Source organism: Phocoena phocoena, chromosome 7 (genome assembly GCF_963924675.1).
Source record: "Phocoena phocoena chromosome 7, mPhoPho1.1, whole genome shotgun sequence".
NCBI classification, from domain to species: domain Eukaryota; kingdom Metazoa; phylum Chordata; class Mammalia; order Artiodactyla; family Phocoenidae; genus Phocoena; species Phocoena phocoena.
The window spans coordinates 108839427-108859634 of record NC_089225.1 but is presented as its reverse complement, the minus strand read 5'-3'; the positions used below and the strand labels follow the sequence as shown (position 1 = coordinate 108859634).

Here is a 20208-nt window from a genome sequence, read left to right as displayed (position 1 = left end):
TGATAGCCCAGAAACCATCACAAACAAACTTCCCTTGACGGAAAGAAAACTTATGATCCCAGTGAGGGCTAAAAAAGAAAGATAGGGGCTTCCCTGGTGGCACAGTGGTTGAGAGTCCGCCTGCCCATGCAGGGGACATGGGTTCGTGCCCCGGTCCGGGAAGATCCCACATGCCGCGGAGCGGCTGGGCCCGTGAGCCATGGCCGCTGAGCCTGCGCGTCTGGAGCCTGTGCTCCGCAACGGGAGAGGCCACGACAGTGAGAGGCCCGTGTACCAAAAAAAAAAAAGAAAGATAAAGAAGCCAAGCACAACTGGTAGAATCTGGACACATAAGTAATAAAAACTGGGGATTATTTAAAGCGTTCATTTGGAAATATGAAAAGATGGTCGTATTCCCCACTGCTATTATTTCATTTTATTTTTTTAAAAAAACATGTTATTTATTTATTTTTACTATTTATTTTATTTATTTATTTTTGGCTGCATTGGGTCTTTGTTGCTGCACGCGGGCTTTCTCTAGTTGCGGCGAGCAGGGGCTACGCTTCATTGTAGTGCGTGGGCTTCTCATTGTGGTGGCTTCTCTTGTTGCAGAGCACTGGCTGCAGGTGCGTGGGCTTCACTAGCTGTAGCACGAGGGCTCAGTAGTGTGGCTCACGGGCTCTAGAGCACAGGCTCAGTAGTTGTGGTGCACAGGCTTCGTTGCTCCGCAGCATGTGGGATCTTCCCGGACCAGGGATTGAACCCATGTCCCCTGCATTGGCAGGTGGATTCTTAACCACTGCCCTACCAGGGAAGCCCCCCACGGCTATTATTTTAAATAAAAATGTTGGGAATCACACACACACAAAAACAGAATGGTACTGGCACAAAAACAGACACATAGATCAATGCAACAGAATATAGAGCAGAAATAAACCCACACTTATATGGGCAATTAATCTATGACAAAGGTGGTAAGAATATACAATGAGGGGAAGACAGCCTCTTCAGTAAATGGTGTTGGGAAAGCACAACTACATACAAAAGATCAAACTGGATTACTCTCTCACACCATGCACAAAAATAAATTCAAAATAGATTAAAGACTTAAATGTAAGACCTGAAACCATAAAACTTCTAGAAGAAAGCACAGGCAGTATGCTCTTTAACTTCAATATTAGTAATTTTTTTGGGATAGGTCTCCTTAAGCAAGGGAAACAAAAGCAAAATAAACAAATGGGACTATATCAAACTAAAACCTTTTTTTGTCATGTAATAATATATATTTTAATATCAGATTTGTGTAGTGATTTAGAACAATAAATGTCACACAGTGAAAAATTTATCATAAACTAAACGCAATAACAAGAGGAAACAAATGCTTATGTACACATTACCAAGGTCTTTACAGTAAATTACCGTGTAAAGTTCCACCACAGCATATTTGTATACAAAGCTGCTAATGTGAACACTGAAAGAAATCTGTCATGTAGCTCTTTAATCTTGATTTAATAAAGTTTGTACAGTATCAAATAATATCAAAAGTCTCAAAAAAGGCAGTGAGTTTTTATATCATGTTTATAAATTATTGTTTATGTACCGTTAAAAAAATAAGGTCAAAAGTGCAGTTTTTAAAAAAGTAGAAATTGTTATTCTTGGTAAGAACTAGAAAAATGTATTAGCCCAAATAAGAAGCAATCTAAAGGCTTATACAATTTCTTAGGCATTTTCCTTTAACTCTCGTACAACCTTGGTTACCATATCCTATAAGATAAACCAACACAAAGGGAGTGAGATCATCTTTTTATAAAAATAATAAAAGACACAGATCTAGTAATGAGAAACACAGGAAGTGAATATAATGATAGGCCTCCCCGAAATGAATTAAGTGACTTTTTGCTCACAGGAGTGAATGGGCTATCACTGAATGTGATAAAACTTGGGGAATTTCAAAGCACTTCTAAAAATTTTAATCGTTTTCAAGTTTTTAGGTATAACTGGCAATGGTGCATACATCCCAGGATTATGAAACTTTCTCGTATAATATAACTAAGACAAAATGTGACTTAAAAGTGCTAAATCATATCACAGAAAATAAAGACTAAGGATCCAGTAATTAAAAGGCAGCAGTATAGAAACCAGTGAAGAAGAAGCAGATGGACAGAACACAACTCTGTGTCTTAATTGGCATTTACCACAGTAACTAGTTATTATTTTGACAAATTCTAGAACAAATGCCTATATTGAAATACGTGTGATACATGAACCATTTATATAAGAAACTGAAAGGGTAAAATTACTGCCTTATAAAACAACTTAAATTTAGAGAAAAGAAAAAAATAAAAGGAATGTGAAGAAAAATCTTACCTTTAAACTTACTGTGGGATCAAAATATTGACAGAGCTGTGTCAATCAAGATCAGTCTTCCTGCTGCTAAGACAGGCAGGCAGCTGAGCCCGGCGCACCACTACCCCTCCTCTCTCCAAATGCTACTGAGCAACAGAGGCTTATTTTCTGTTTTTTACTGAATGGAGTAAGTTCCTTGGTTGGGTTAACATATATAGACTGCCTGAGATGATAAAAACTTCACCATTCCATTAGGTTAGTGGGGAATGAAGGTCTTCCTAGTTCTGACAGGAGAAAAGGGCTGGCTGCTGAAGACAGTATGGGTGCTCTGTAGGCTACATGCGTACATATTTAATAATTAATGTCACCTTCAGTAGAAGATTAAACATCGATGGCTAGGGTGGGAGGGAGGGAGATGCAAAAGGGAGGAGATAGGGGGATATACATATGTGTATAACTGATTCACTTTGTTATAAAGCAGAAACTAACACACCACTGTAAAGCAATTATACTCCAATAAAGATGTTAAAAAAAAATCGATGGCTATGGATGCTTGTGCAGCATCTTCCCTCCCTCTGACAAATTTCACAGGGAATCTCTTCCATCACTGTCTTCTAGGGCCTGTTCAGGGCACTCGTGTGCCTGCTTGAAAGCGTAGCTTCTCTTTTTGAAGATGCTATTAGATGTTTTCATTGGCTGCGGTTGTGCAGAACCATTTCGGAAGGGAAGTTCCATGGAACTCAGGTTGGTCCTGCTTTGCTTGATGCTGGGTGCCTGCGATCCGCAGTGATAGTCGTGGATGCATGGCGACGCAGTGGAGGAGCGCCGTGCCTTCTGGTAGCTGTCCAGTTCCTCCGACAGGTCTGCAGATGTCTCCTTGTCTCTCGGTGAAAACAGTTCATAATGAGGAGGATCAAACTCTTCTTGAAATCCAGTTTTATTAAAAGCAGTTTTGCAAGCCATGACCTTTTTTCAAGGCTGTTTCACTTGTACTAAAATAGAAATAATGAGAAGGACCAAGACAATCCCTGACGCAATGCCAACAGCTGTTCCATGAGTTTTAGTGATTTGTTCAAGCAGTCCTGCTTTTTTCTTTTCTTTACAATGATTTGCATCCCAAGGGTATGCACAGTTTTGAACCCCATTACAGACTAAAGAATTATTGATGCACATGTTGCTATGGCAAAAGAAAGTGCTGTCTGTGCAGGGAGGCTCCACAAAGGAAGTAAAAAGCATTCTGGGGCTTCCCTGGTGGCGCAGTGTTTGAGAGCCCGCCTGCCGATGCAGGGGACGCGGGTTCGTGCCCCGGTCCGGGAAGATCCCACATGCCGTGGAGCAGCTGGGCCTGTGAGCCATGGCCGCTGAGCCTGCGCGTCCGGAGCCTGTGTTCCGCAACGGGAGAGGCCACAGCAGTGAGAGGCCCGCGTACCGCAAAAAAAAAAAAAGGCATTCTGAACGTGCTAAGCCGACTACCTTCATCAGCCCACATCCGTATCACCCCAACTCCTGTTTTAAGCATTACATCATGGGCCACAGTGCTGCAAAACTTGGCCTTCAGATTTTCACTAGAACTGCTCCCATCATAGACTGCAACGAAGTTTCTCTTGCATTCTCATGCACTCTTGTGCCTGTTTCTCATGCACTCTTGCATTAATTTGAGTGCTCCATTTGATAATCTAGGAACCTCAAATAAATCTTATCTTTTGGAGTAGCTTTAATCATCCACATGCAATCAACTGCTTGGCCGGGTTTTGTTTTCTCCCCTTGTTCTACCTGACTCCAACGTACTATTCCGTCAGCTCCTGACAATTCAAACTGGCCATCTCCTAGGTAAGTAAAGTCTGAATCTGGAATAAACGAATATTTTGCTGGAAATTCCAGTCCTTCAAGTTCTTCATCGGAACTGAACTTAATCCACATGAATCTCCCTGTTGATCTAATTAATGGAGGACTTTTCACACCACAGTCACGATCTACATGTGGCGAGAAACCAAACGGCCCGTCTCGAACTTCCAAGTGATCAAACCGACATTCAAATGATGGTTCTAATACAATAATGTTCATCAAAGGTCAGCTGTGTTTTTTGACGTGAAGCAGCTTCCAAAATGTAGATACATTCCTTGTTTGGTGGATATGAGTCAAGATAATCTGGTGAAGCAAAATGACCTCCATTGCTGGTTCGAACCCAAAGGCCACGCTGGGTTGCAGGCATGTGCTTGATTCCAATATTTTGTCCATCTTAGGTCTTTTGGGCCACAGCAATCCCTTCCACTTCAAGTATTGTTATTAACCACACAGGATGGAGCAGAGCTGCTCCAGGGCCATGATCCCGAGCTGCCCGGTGCTTCGCTGCGGGGCCGAGGAGGCGGCAGCGACAGCCCTGCTCCATCCCCATCGCCCGCCACCAGGTTGCTCCCCAAGGGGTAGGGCTCAGGTCCTGCGGCCCTCCATGCCCGAGGCTCCCGGCGGGCTCTTGCGCTGCCCCAGCCCCGCGACGGGCGCCACCGCTTGCTCCGCGGCGCTCAGTCTCATCGACCGCCTCGGAGCCGGGGAGCGTGGACCTGAGGGACCTGACCTGCGCCGTCAGCCTGAGGCCGCGGCACAAACCCCACCCAAGTTCAAACTAAAATTTTTTGAACAGCAAAGGAAATTAGTAACAAAAGGAAAAGGCCACTTACTGAATGGGTGAAGGTATTTGCAAATGATGTACCTGATAAGGGGTTAATATCCAAAATACGGAAAGAAAACATACAAGTCAACAACGACAACAAATAACATGATTAAAAATCGGCAGAGGACTCAAATAGACATTTTTCCAGAGAAGACATACAGATGGCCAATAGGCACATGAAAAAATTCTCAACATCATTAATCATCAAGGAAATGCAAATCAAAACCACAATAAGATTATCACTGCACACCTGTCAGAATGGCTATTATCAAAAAGAGAAGAAGTAACAAGTGTTGGTGAGGATGTAGAGAAAAGGGAACCCTCGTACATTGTTGGTGGAAAAGTAAATTGGGGAAGCCACTATAGAAAACAACATGAAGGGTCCTCAAAAAATTAAAAATAGAAACCCCATATGATCCAGCATTTCTACTTCTGGGCACTTAACCAAAGAAAGGAAAACACCAATTAGAAAATATATATGCATCCCTATGTTCACTGCGGCATTATTTACAATAGACAAGAATATTGGCTATTGCATATTACTCAGCCATAAAAAAGAATGGAATCTTGTTTTTGCGACAACACGGATGGACCTGGGGCTATTATGCTTAGTGAAATAAGTCAGATAGAGAAAGACAAATACTGTATGATTTCACTTACATGTGGAAAATAAAAGGCAAAGCAAATGAACAACATGAACAACTATAACAAAGCAGAGAGAACTTCCGGGAAGATGGCGGAAGAGTAAGACGCGGAGATCACCTCCCTCCCCACAGATACACCAGAAATACATCTACACGTGGAACAACTCCTATAGGACACCTACTGAATGCTGGCAGAAGACCTCAGACCTCCCAAAAGGCAAGAAACCCCCCACGTACCTGGGTAGGGCAAAAGAAAAAAGAATAAACAGAGACAAAAGGATAGGGACGGGACCTGCACCTGTGGGAGGGAGCCGTGAAGGAGGAAAAGTTTCCACACACTAGGAAGCCCCTTCGCGGGCGGAGACTGCGGGTGGCGGAGGGGGAAGCTTCGGGGCCGCGGAGGAGAGCACAGCCACAGGGGTGCGGAGGGCAAAGCGGAGAGATTCCCGCACAGAGGAACAGGGCGGACCGGCACTCACCAGCCCGAGAGGCTTGTCTGCTCACCCGCCAGGGCGGGCGGGGCTGGGAGCCGAGCCTCGGGCTTCGGGCGGAGCGCAGGGAGAGGACTGGGGTTGGCGGAGTGAACACAGGCTGCAGGGGGTTAGTGCGCCACGGCTAGCCGGAAGGGAGTCCGGGGAAAAGTCTGGACCTGCCAAAGAGGCAAGAGACTTCTTACCTCTTTGTTTCCTGGTGCGCGAGGAGAGGGGATTAAGAGCTCCAGAGACGGGCGCGAGCCGCGGCTAACAGCGCGGACCCCAGAGACGGGCATGAGACGCTAAGGCTGCTGCTGCCGCCACCAAGAAGCCTGTGTGCGAGCACAGGTCACTATCCACACCGCCCTTCCGGGGAGCCTGTGCAGCCCGCCACTGCCGGGGTCCGGGGATCCAGGGACAACTTCCCCGGGAGAACGCACGGCGCGCATCAGGCTCGTGCAATGTCACGCCGGCCGCTGCCGCCGCAGGCCCGCCCCGCACTCCGTGCCCCTCCCTCCCCGCCGCCTGAGTGAGCCAGAGCCCCCGAATCAGCGGCTCCTTTAACCCCGTCCTGTCTGAGCAAAGAACAGAAGCCCTCCGGCGACCTACACGCAGAGGCGGGGCCAAATCCAAAGCTGAGCCCCGGGAGCTGTGAGAACAAAGAAGAGAAAGGGAAAACTCTCCCAGCAGCCTCAGAAGCAGCGGATTAAAGCTCCACAATCAACTTGATGTACCTGCATCTGTGGAATACCTGAATAGACAACGAATCATCCCAAATTGAGAAGGTGGACTTCGAGAGCAAGATTTATGATTTTTTCCCCTTTTCCTCTTTTTGTGAGTGTGTATGTGTATGCTTCTGTGTGAGATTTTGTCTGTATGGCTTTGCTTCCACCATTTGTCCTACGGTTCTATCCATCCGTTTTTGTTGTTGGTTTGTTTTAGTTTTTTAATATTTTTTTCTTTTTTTCTCTTCATAATTTTTTTATTTTAATAAATTTCTTATATTTTATCTTACTTTTTTTTACTTTATCTTCTTCCTTTTTTTCCTTCCTTCCTCCCTCCCTCCCTTCTTTCTTTCTTTCTACTTCTACTAATTATTTCTTTCTACTTTTTCTCCCTTTTATTCTGAGCCGTGTGGATGGAAGGCTCTTGGTGCTGCAGCCAGGAGTCAGTGCTGTGCCTCTGAGGTGGGAGAGCCAACTTCAGGACACTGGTCCACAAGAGACCTCCCAGCTCCACATAATATCAAACGGCGAAAATCTCCCAGAGATCTCCATCTCAACACCAGCACCCAGCTTCACTCAATGACCAGCAAGCTACAGTGCTGGTCGTCCTATGCCAAACAACTAGCAAGACAGGAACACAACCCCACCCTTTAGCAGAGAGGCTGCCCAAAATCATAACAAGTCCACAGACACCCCAAAACACACCACCAGACGTGGACCTGCCCACCAGAAAGACAAAATCCAGCCTCATCCACCAGAACACAGGCACTAGTCCCCTCCACCAGGAAGCCTACACAACCCACTGAACCAACCTTAGCCACTGGGGACAGACACCAAAAACAATGGGAACTACGAACCTGCAGCCTGCAAAAAGGAGACCCCAAACACAGTAAGATAAGCAAAATGAGAAAACAGACTAACACGCAGCAGATGAAGGAGCAAGATAAAATTGCACCAGACCTAACAAATGAAGAGGAAATAGGCAGTCTACCTGAAAAATAATTCAGAGTAATGACAGTAAAGATGATCCAAAATCTTGGAAATAGAATAGAGGAAATGCAAGAAACATTTAACAAAGACCTAGAAGAACTAAAGTTGAAACAAACAATGATAAACAGCACAATAAATGAAATTAAAAATACTCTAGATGGGATCAATAGCAGAATAACTGAGGCAGAAGAATGGATAAGTGACCTGGAAGATAAAATAGTGGACATAACTACTGCAGAGCAGAATAAAGAGAAAAGAATGAGAAGAACTGAGGACAAGTCTCAGAGACCTCTGGGACAACATTAAACGCACCAACATTTGAATTATAGGGGTTCCAGAAGAAGAAGAGGAAAAGAAAGGGACTGAGAAAATATTTGAAGAGATTATAGTTGAAAACTTCCCTAATATGGGAAAGGAAATAGTTAATCAAGTCCAGGAAGCACAGAGAGTCCCATACACGATAAATCCAAGGAGAAATATGCCAAGACACATATTAATCAAACTGTCAAAAATTAAATACAAAGAAAACATATTAAAAGCAGCAAGGGAAAAACAACAAATAACACACAAGGGAATCCCCATAAGGTTAACAGCTGATCTTTCAGCAGAAACTCTGCAAGCCGGAAGGGACTGGCAGGACATATTTAAAGTGATGAAGGAGAAAAACCTGCAACCAAGATTATTCTACCCAGCAAGGATCTCATTCAGATTTGATGGAGAAATTAAAACCTTTACAGACAAGCAAGAGCTGAGAGAGTTCAGCACCACCAAACCAACTTTACAACAACTGCTAAAGGAACTTGTCTAGGCAAGAAACACAAGAGAAGGAAAAGACCTACAATAACAAACCCAAAACAATAAAGAAAATGGGAATAGGAACATACATATTGATAATTACCTTAAAGGTAAATGGACTAAATGCTCCCACCAAAAGACACAGATTGGCTGCATGGATACAAAAACAAGACGCATATATTTGCTGCCTACAAGAGACCCACTTCAGACCTAGAGACACATACACAATGAAAGTAAGGGGATGGAAAAAGACGTTGCATGCAAATGGAAACCAAAAGAAACCTGGAGTAGCAATTCTCATATCAGACAAAATAGACTTTAAAATAAAGACTATTAGAAGAGACAAAGAAGGACACTACATAATGATCAAGGGATCGATCAAAGAAGAAGATATAACAATTGTAAATATTTATGCACCCAACATAGGAGCACCTCAATACATAAGGCAAATACTAACAGCCATAAAAGGGGAAATCGACAGTAACACATTCATAGTAGGGGACTTTAACACCCCACTTTCACCAATGGACCTATCATCCAAAATGAAAATAAATAAGGAAACACAAGCTTTAAATGATATATTAAACAAGATGGACTTAATTGATATTTATAGGACATTCCATCCAAAAACAACAGAATACACATTTTTCTCAAGTGCTCATGGAACATTCTCCAGGATAGATCATATCTTGGGTCACAAATCAAGCCTTGGTAAATTTAAGAAAATTGAAATTGTATCAAGTATCTTTTCCAACCACAACGCTATGAGACTAGATATCAATTACAGGAAAAGATCTGTAAAAAATACAAACACATGGAAGCTAAACAATACACTACTTAATAACGAAGTGATCACTGAAGAAATCAAAGAGGAAATCAAAAAATACCTAGAAACAAATGACAATGGAGACACGACGACCCAAAATCTATGGGATGCAGCAAAAGCAGTTCTAAGAGGGAAGTTTATAGCAATACAATCCTACCTTAAGAAACAGGAAACATCTCGAATAAACAACCTATCCTTGCACCTAAAGCAATTAGAGAAAGAAGAACAAAAAAACCCCAGAGTTAGCAGAAGGAAAGAAATCATAAAAATCAGATCAGAAATAAATGAAAAAGAAATGAAGGAAACGATAGCAAAGTTCAATAAAACTAAAAGCTGTTTCTTTGAGAAGATAAACAAAATTGATAAACCATTAGCCAGACTCATCAAGAAAAAAAGGGAGAAGACTCAAATCAATAGAATTAGAAATGAAAAAGGAGAAGTAACAACTGACACTGCAGAAATACAAAAGATCATGAGAGATAGCTACAAGCAACTCTATGCCAATAAAATGGGCAACCTGGAAGAAATGGACAAATTCTTAGAAAGGCACAACCTACCAAGACTGAATCAGGAAGAAATAGAAAATATGAACAGACCAATCACAAGCACTGAAATTGAAACTGTGATTAAAAATTTTCCAACAAACAAAAGCCCAGGACCAGATGGCTTCACAGGCGAATTCTATCAAGCATTTAGAGAAGAGCTAACACCTATCCTCCTGAAACTCTTCCAAAATATAGCAGAGGGAGGAACACTCCCAAACTCATTCTACAAGGCCACCATCACCCTGATACCAAAACCAGACAAGGATGTCAGAAGGAAAGAAAACTACAGGCCAATATCACTGATGAACATAGATGCAAAAATCCTCAACAAAATAGTAGCAAACAGAATCCAACAGCACATTAAATGGATCATGCACCATGATCAAGTGGGGTTTATTCCAGTAATGCAAGGATTCTTCAATATACGCAAATCAATCAATGTGATACACCATATTAACAAATTGAAGGAGAAAAACCATATGATCATCTCAATAGATGCAGAGAAAGCTTTCAACAAAATTCAACATCCATTTATGATAAAAACCCTACAGAAAGTAGGCATAGAGGGAACTTTCTTCAACATAATAAAGGCCATATATGACAGACCCACAGCCAACATCATCCTCAATGGTGAAAAACTGAAAGCATTTCCACTTGTCAGGAACAAGTGGAACAAAACTGAAAGCATTTCCACTAAGATCAGGAACAAGACAAGGTTGCCCACTCTCACCACTCTTATTCAACATAGTTTTGGAAGTTTTAGCCACAGCAATCAGAGAAGGAAAGGAAATAAAAGGAATCCAAATCAGAAAAGAAGAAGTAAAGCTGTCACTGTTTGCAGATGACATGATACTATACATAGAGAATCCTAAAGATGCTACCAGAAAACTACTAGAGCTAATCAATGAATTTGGTAGAGTAGCAGGATACAAAATTAATGCACAGAAATCTCTGGCATTCCTATACACTAATGATGAAAAATCTGAAAGTGAAATCAAGAAAACACTCCCATTTACCATTGCAACAAAAAGAATAAAATATCTAGCAATAAACCTACCTAAGGAGACAAAAGACCTGTATGCAGAAAATTATAAGACACTGATGAAAGAAATTAAAGGTGATACAAATAGATGGAGAGATATACCGTGTTCTTGGATTGGAAGAATCAACATTATGAAAATGACTCTACTACCCAAAGCAATCTACAGATTCAGTGCAATCCCTATCAAACTACCATTGGCATTTTTCACAGAACTAGAACAAAATATTTCACAATTTGTATGGAAACCCAAAAGACCCCGGATAGCCAAAGCAATGTTGAGAACGAAAAATGGAGCTGGAGGAATCAGGCTCCCTGACTTCAGACTATACTACAAAGCTACAGTAATCAAGACAGTGTGGTACTGGCACAAAAACAGAAAGACAGATCAATAGAACAGGATAGAAATCCCAGAGCTAAACTCACACACATATGGTCACCTTATCTTTGATAAAGGAGGCAGGAATGTACAGTGGAGAAAGGACAGCCTCTTCAATAAGTGGTGCTGGGAAAACTGGACAGGTACATGTAAAAGTATGAGATTAGATCACTCCCTAACACCATACACAAAAATAAGCTCAAAATGGATTAAAGACCTAAGTGTAAGGCCAGAAACTATCAAACTCTTAGAGGAAAACATAGGCAGAACACTCTATGACATAAATCACAGCAATATCCTTTTTGACCCACCTCCTAGAGAAATAGAAATAAAAACAAAAATAAACAAATGGGACCTAATGAAACTTCAAAGCTTTTGCACAGCAAAAGAAACCATAAACAAGACCAAAAGACAACCCTCAGAGTGGGAGAAAATATTTGCAAATGAAGCAACTGACAAAGCATTAATCTCCAAAATTTATAAGCAGCTCATGCAGCTCAATAACAAAAAATCAAACAACCCAATCCAAAAATGGGCAGAAGACCTCAACAGACATTTCTCCAAAGAAGATATACAGACTGCCAACAAACACATGAAAGAATGCTCGACATCACTAATCATTAGAGAAATGCAAATCAAAACTACAATGAGATATCATCTCACACCAGTCAGAATGGCCATCATCAAAAAATCTAGGAACAATAAATGCTGGAGAGGATGTGTAGTAAAGGGAACCCTCTTGCACTGTTGGTGGGAATGTAAATTGATACAGCCACTGTGGAGAACAGTATGGAGGTTCCTTAAAAAACTACAAATAGAACTACCATATGACCCAGCAATCCCACTACTGGGCATATACCTTGAGAAAACCATAATTCAAAGAGTCATGGGCCTTCCCTGGTGGTGCAGTGGTTGAGAGTCCGCCTGCCGATGCAGGGGACACGGGTTTGTGCCCTGGTCCAGGAAGATCCCACATGCCACGGAGCGGCTGGGCCCGTGAGCCATGGCCGCTGAGCCTGCGCCTCCGGAGCCTGTGCTCCACAATGGGAGAGGCCACAACAGTGAGAGGCCCGCATACAGCAAAAAAAAAAGAAAAAGTGTCATGTACCATAATGTTCATTGCAGCTCTATTTACAATAGCCAGGAGATGGAAACAACCTAAGTGTCCATCATCGGATGAATGGATAAAGAAGATGTGGCACATATACACAATGGAATATTACTCAGCCTTAAAAAGAAACGAAATTGAGTTATTTGTAATGAGGTGGATGGACCTAGAGTCTGTCATACAGAGTGAAGTAAGTCAGAAAGAGAGAGACAAATACCGTATGCTAACACATATATATGGAATTTAAGAAAAAAAATGTCATGAAGAACCTAGGGGTAAAACAGGAATAAAGACACAGACCTACTGGAGAATGGACTTGAGGATATGGGGAGGGGGAAGGGTAAGCTGTGACAAAGCGAGAGAGTGGCATGGACATATATACACTGCCAAACATAAAATAGATAGCTAGTGGGAAGCAGCCGCATAGCACAGGGAGATCAGCTCTGTGCTTTGTGACCACCTAGAGTGGTGGGATAGGGAGGGTGGGAGGGAGGGAGACGCAAGAGGGAAGAGATATGGGAATATATGTGTATATATATAACTGATTCATTTTGTTGTAAAGCAGAAACTAACACACCACTGTAAAGCAATTATACTCCAATAAAGATGTTAAAAAAAAAAAACAGAAACAGACTCATAGATACAGAGAACAAACAGGTAGTTGATAGAGTGGAGGGGAGTAGGGGAAGAAGAGAAATGGGTGGGAGGGATTAAGATACAAACTTCAGTTGCAAAATATATGTTACAGGTAAGAAATTAGAGTGTGAGAAATACTGTCAACAGTTACGTAATATCTTTCTACGGTGAATATCATAGCCCGATTTACTGTAGTGATTATTTTGAAGTGTATGGAAGTACTGAATCACTATGTAGTGTGATAGGAGCTAACATAGTGCTGTAGGTCAATTATACTTCAAAAACAAACAAACAAGCTTATAGAAATAGAAATTCAATTTGTGGCCACCAGAAGCGTGGAATGGGGGGAGGGGGAATTGGATGAAGGCGGTCAAAGGGTACAAACTTCCACTTGTAAGAGAAATAAGTGCTAGGGATGTAATGTACAACATGGTAAAGATAATTAGCACTGCTCTATGTTATCTATGAAAGTCGCTGAGAGTAAATTCTAAGAGTTCTCATCCTAAGGGAAAAAAAAATTTTCTGTTCCTTTAATTTTGTATCCATATGCGATGATGGGTGATCACTGAACTTACTGTGGTAAGCATCTCATGATCTAGGTAAGTCAATCACTATGCTGTCCACCTTAAGCTTATACAGTGCGGCATGTCAATTATATCTCAATGAAACTGGAAGAAACAATGGCAAATGAGTACCTGAAAAAATTTTTATATTGAGTATATGTTTAATGGATCATGTTTTTGATTCAATAAAATATATTACTAAAATTAATTTTAACCCTCATTTTGCTTTTTTTTTTTTTTTTTTTCAGTACGCGGGCCTCTCACTGTTGTGGCCTCTCCCGCTGTGGAGCACAGGCTCCGGACGCACAGGCTCAGCGGCCATGGCTCACGGGTCCAGCCGCTCCGCGGCATGTGGGATCTTCCCGGACCGGGGCACGAACCTGTGTCCCCTGCATCGGCAGGCGGACTCTCAACCACTGCGCCACCAGGGAAGCCCCTCATTTTGCTTTTTTTAATATGTCTACTAAAAAGCTTTCAATTACATATGTGGCTTGCTGTATATTTCTATTGGATAATTCTGTACTAGACCATAAAGACAACCTATTAAGAAATTTTTTAAAGCAGTGACCCCACAAGAAACATTCTCTGATTATAATTCAAAATCATTAGAGAAAAATAAGAGAATGATGGCTACAAAAAATCTTAACTATATGGGAATTAAGAAACAACCTTGTTAAAAAAAATAGATAGCCACGGACTCAAAGAGGAAATCAATAATGTAAATTTAAGAGAAAGAAAATGAGAGCAATTTATACCAAAATCTAAGGATTCAAGAAAATGTTTTATGTATGACCTTCAATTCTTCATTATTAAGAAAACATAAAGGAACTTAATGCTTACCTAAGGAAATGAGAAAAACAGCTATAACATAAATCAAGGGATACAAGGATGATAGCATTAATAAAAACAATAAGCTGCGATTAATGAAATAGAAAACAAAAATAGTAAAAAGAATAAGCAAATCTAAAAGTTATTTCTTTGAGAAGACCAATAATATAATTCAACCCGTCATAAACTTTAAGAAGGAAAAGGAACAAAAATATTAAAACTTTAGACTTTAGTCTTTCATATTTTGAGAAGAATTTCCATAAACATTTAAAAGAGTCACATCTAAGGGTAAACCAAGCCAAATAAATAAGAATGACAAAATCTCAAAGTAAAACAAAAGCTAGTGGAACAAAAAAGATAACGCTGTGCTTACAATGTATAAAACTTGAGAATTTCAGTGTAAATGATCTTTCATGTACCAAATAAATTGGCACAAACATATCTACGTGCCTCCAGATGACATACCTTGTCTTGCTTGGCACCTTTTAAATAATGATAATAGATAATATTTGTGTGCTCTCTGTGACAGTATTAAGGTCAGAATGGTTAGGTCACCCACCCAAGGTCATTCAGCTATAAAAATGGTAGTGAGGATTTGAACCAATGCAGTCTACTCTAGAGAATATATTCACACAGAAAAAGTAAAAAGAAAAGAGCGGCAATTGTTTTTTAAAATGCCTCCCTACTTTCCCTTTTTACAAATCTAATATATACATACATATTTTATAATTGGTCAAATGCATTGCATATAGGAAGAAAAAACCAGTAGAATAGATCCTTTATGGTGTGAGCAAAAAAGAAAAGTGAAGTTAGAGTCCTGTGCAATAACATATACTACATTAATAAAAAGAGATACAAAAGTAAGAATACAAAAACGATGAGATCCAAAGTCATGGAAGTTAATATAAATTCAGTGACTATTACATAAAAGGGCAAAAAAGATGGCTAACTCAGTGGATTAAGGAACAAATCTGGCCCCCAAGAGTCCTATTTCAATTAAACTCCAATATTCAGGTTTAACCTAAGAAGACTCTGAAAGGATGAGGAGAGCAGTAGTTCCTGTCATGCAAACTTGGGGTGGGCTGGCTTGGGCCAGGGTAGGTTTGGTGATGTGGTCAGCCCCTCCTAACAAACCCTTCCTCTTTGAGACTCATTTCTCAGCATCATTGTCCCCACCTTCACTGAGTTTATAGGCTCAGTTTTACCTCCTCTCTAGCCCCTGCCACTGTCCTTTGATGCCCTCAGTGTCCCAAGTAGAAGACCTATCTGGCATGCCATCAAACTCTGGTACATCCCCACATTTTACTCCAGACACCAACTCCAGGTCAGAAGACTTCTCATCAGCACAGCTCCATCTCTGAAAAGTTGGACTCAATTAGGGACCCCAACTTCTCTCTCTGGCATTGTCTCACTTCCACTTAATTTTTCGACCTCTCTGAAACTTCTGCTTCCTTTTGGTGTTTAGGTCTCCTGTGACCACACCTCCGTCCATTCCAAGACAAAAACCACTAAGAACTATCAGGTCAACCAATGTAATTGGGACTTCCCTGGTGGAGCAGTGGTTAAGAATCCGCCTGCCAGTGCAGGGGACACGGGTTCGAGCCCTGGTCTAGGAAGATCCCACATGCCACGGAGCAACTAAGCCCACGCACCACAACTACTGAGCCTGCGCTCTAGAGCCCGTGAGCCACAACTACTGAGCCCGTGTGCCACAACTGCTGAAACCCACGCACCTAAAGCCCATGCTCCGCAACAAGTGAAGCCACCACAATGAGAAGCCCGCGCACCACAACGAGGAGTAGCCCCCACTTGCCGCAACTAGAGAAAGCCCGTGTGCAGCAACAAAGACCCAATGCAGCCAAAAATAGACAAATTAATTAAGTTAAAAAAACAACAACAAACAAAGCCAGGCTTGTAAAAAAAAAAAAAAAAAGAAGTGTTTAAAAACATTTTTTAAACAAATGTAATTTGCCAGTTCTTTCATCCTTCTTGAACACCCTCAAGTAAAAACCCCTGATGGATGGATTCACAGCTCAAGTTCTCTGCTCCTACTCAGCTGGAGAAAATTGCACAACTGTTACGAACATGCCTTTACTAAAGGGTGATCACGGTTGAATCACACCATTGCTTGTCAATCCTATTATGGACCCTCACCCCTTCCTCTCATTCCTCTCAAAGACCATCGCAAACCTTTACTGCACTACTGGAGGCACTTTAACAATTTATCTCACAAAAGACTGTTAGAAGGAGAATGAGAGGTGGAAATCTTTTTTTTTTTTTTTGGCGGGCCTCTCACTGTTGTGGCCTCACCCATTGCGGAGCACAGGCTCCGGAGGCGCAGGCTCAGCGGCCATGGCTCACGGGCCCAGCCGCTCCCGGACCGGGGCACGAACCCACGTGCCCTGCGTCGGCAGGCGGACTCTCAATCACTGCGCCACCAGGGAAGCCCGGTGGAAATCTTTAAAAAGATCAGTAGATAAATAAGCACCTGGAAGTAAGTTGTTTTTTAAAACAATAGGCTCCACTTGGAACATTGATTGAATAAAAGCACCAATACAGACCCGAGATAATGGTTTCCTGTTGGCACAGTTGATACCCCCAATGAAGACCATGTTGGGCATGATTGGCTGGGGGTAGTCCAACACAAAGTCTCCTCTGAACAGCCAAATGGATGCAGAGCCAAAAATTTCCACCAGCGACACCTCTCTGTGAAGAAGCTCAGAGGCCATACGTGCATAAGGAGTGAAAGAAAGTTGGCAAATGTACTTGAAGCTCAAAGGGTAGAGCAGGTTCTTGACCCTTTGGGAGAATGTCATGTGGTCTGAATTCATTGTTAGTAAACTAGGAACATACGAAAAAGGCTTTGGGCACGCTGTGCCCTCAGTATCTAAGTTACATGGAATGGAACGCAAAAAGAACACAGCTGGAATCGACAGGTACTTAGCCAGCACCGCTCCGCAGGGGTAAACGGGGTCCGTTAAAACCACATCAAAGGAACTGGCATTCAGGTGCCTGATCAGGTCCTTGTTATACAATAGTTCCTCACAAGACCTTTGAAAGACCAAAGACACATTTTTCAAAGAGGCCATAGTTTCCAAAAACAGTGTTAGAAAATGTATTCTTTCAAAAAACAGATGAAACTTGCTTGTCACGATGTAATCAAATTCATCCTGGGTGTATGGAACAGCATAGGTTTCCATGGTGAAAAAGTCCTCTGCCTTGACGTGCATCTTCACCTCGGGAGAAAGGACCACTGCTTCGTGGCCTCTGGCATGGAGCTCCCGCACGGCCTCCCGCATGCTGAGCCAGTGGCTGCCCTCCATGGGGACCACCAGCACCTTCCCAGCCTCGGCCCATCGCCCGACGCACAGGCAGAGCAAGAGGCCAGGGAGCAACTGCCAGGGAAGCTGCAGCCCCAGGTACATCTCTGCAGAAGCCAAACGCATTCCGTTCGGGCTGTGCCGCCTGCATTTGTTTTCTTTATCTTATCATCAGGCCTCTTAAGCAAAATGGCATGTAATTGGAAGGCAGTGCTCCCTCGTTACATTAATCATTACAGAATAAGTCTATCCCTGTTTCATCACCTCTGCTTTCACCGAGGGAAACACCACTCCCCCTTAGCTTGGAAAAACTCATGACTCTGCTGCTCCCTCTGGGGAGCATTCTAGTTCACTCTCTTGTTTTTCATCCCATGCCCAAAGCAAGGCTGTGCCTGCGCATTCCCTCTGATCGCCTCCTATTTCTCTGTTAACCATGTTCTATGGGGCTGTGACTGAGCTCTGCGGGGTCACCTATGCCCTAGTCCCAGCCAGAACCTCTCTGCTGGATGTGACCTTATTTGATAACTCTTTCAACACTTTCCCCCAATCATGGGTGAACACAGAGCACATGCAGGAAAATATAGAACATTGCCAAGACGGCTTTCTCTCAGCGGGTAGGGGATGCCGGCTGTCCGTTTTGTTCCCGTTCCACATGGAGACACCTCTTGCAACGTTCAGGGCAGAGTCTGTTCAAGTGGCTGTCAGCTATGGAAATATCTGGAGGGATTACGGAGGAAGGACAGCAGAAGGGTTGGTTGAGAATTCTGTATCTACCTCATGGAATAAGGGTTGCCGTTATCTAAGGCGTCAATGGACAAGTCAACCCTTAGCAATGACAGAGTGGAGTCAGAGAGCGCCGTCCCCTGGCCTCGGGGCAGGCTCTCTGAATTCCTCTTCTGATGCTGGAGGCTCCAGTCTTCTGCTACTCTGTTTAGGGACTGGGGTGTACATTAATCTGGGCCTTTGTTACAACTTATAGTTTATGTTCAGATTCTGCTCCAAGGTCATTTACAGTCCTAAGTCCTGATGAGGACAGATTCCTCCAGAACAGAGGGGCTCCATAATTTGTGGGACCTTCTGAGGTGGGGCCCATGAGTCCGGCCCTGCTACAGAGACTGATGCCCACACGTGCTCAGCAAGATACGGACGTCTCCGTGTCCCGTCTGCCCTGGGGATGGTGCGGGGGGGGGCTCCTTGGGCTGCCCAGCTCTCTCTCTCTCACTGAGCGCGCTCTTCTGCATCCATGGCTTCTGCCATAGCGATATCCTGTCCCAGGCCGCAGGACCGGCCAGGCTGAGGCTTCGCTTTCGGAGAAAGTTACCCCCATTAGGGATCCACCACTGAGCAACACATGCACACCGAGACGCCTCCTGTGTCACACCAGCTGCCACTGTGCCGGGAGCGTTTGCTTTAACCATACTTGGAGGCTGTGAGTCCAGGGTCCTGCTTCTCTTATTTCCCCTCCAACAGCAACATCTATGCTCTCTCTTTCTGGATCCTCTTTCCATCCCAGCCACATAACTGCATGTTTTCCCCAAGGCTCAGTTTCTGTCCTCTACTCCCAGGTTAAATCCCATCGTCTCTGTCCCCCATTCATTTCCACGAACAGCCATGCAGAATTTCTTGAGAGTGTGGGATCAAGGCTGCTCAGGTGCTACTTTCAGGGTGTAAGGATACGCTAGGGAAGGGAGCAGGGCCGCCGGGAGGGTGGGACTTCAAGTTTGTTTTTGCTGCTGCAGCTGCTGTCAGTGTTGTTAGCAAGAGAAGCTGCTGTTTGGGTTTCCAGCCACCAGTGAATCTAGCGACACCCTATCTGGTGGCAGAAGCAGCAAGTCAGGAGAGTTGTATCCCCTTCATTCTGCTAAGAACTCAGTAGCCCCTGTTACTGGTCTGGCTCTAACTGCAATGGAACCCGTCAGTGAGTATCTAGGGCAACATTCTGGCTTTCCTCACTGTGATCAGCTGCCGTGCGTTTGCCACTCAACCTAATACAGATGCTATAAGCCAAGTAAGGATACACAGCGCACTTCGGGGATTGCAAAGGGTGGTGGTGTTTTCTCTGTTCCAGTTAGAGATATCAATCTAGACTAGAATAAAATAAATGAAGAGGCATACAACATCCTGCGTGGGAAGATTTAACATTGCAACACTCTTGATTTTGCCCCCATTTAAGCTATAGATGTAATGGCAGGCCAAGCAAGATCTCCCTGGGATTTGTAATATGACCAAAAATATATATATTTTAAAATTCACCTAGAAGCATTTCTGGCTTCCGGTAGGAGCAGCTCCTATCAGTCCAATGCTCCCACACACAATGATTATAATCCCTTGGGAAATTTTT

At 43.0% G+C, this 20208-nt stretch overlaps 1 protein-coding gene and 1 pseudogene across 1 annotated transcript in view; both read right to left on the bottom strand.

The window, feature by feature from the left end:
- LOC136125829 (UDP-glucuronosyltransferase 1A1-like) overlaps positions 1–17972 on the bottom strand; it is a 45574-nt gene extending 27602 nt beyond the window's left edge. The window contains exon 1 of the mRNA XM_065880826.1: positions 17109–17972. Coding sequence (XP_065736898.1) covers positions 17109–17972 — 864 coding nt within the window. The remainder of the gene's footprint in view (positions 1–17108) is intronic.
- LOC136125895 (neuropilin and tolloid-like protein 2) lies at positions 2810–3561 on the bottom strand (annotated as a pseudogene).
- Positions 17973–20208: the final 2236 nt, after the last annotated feature.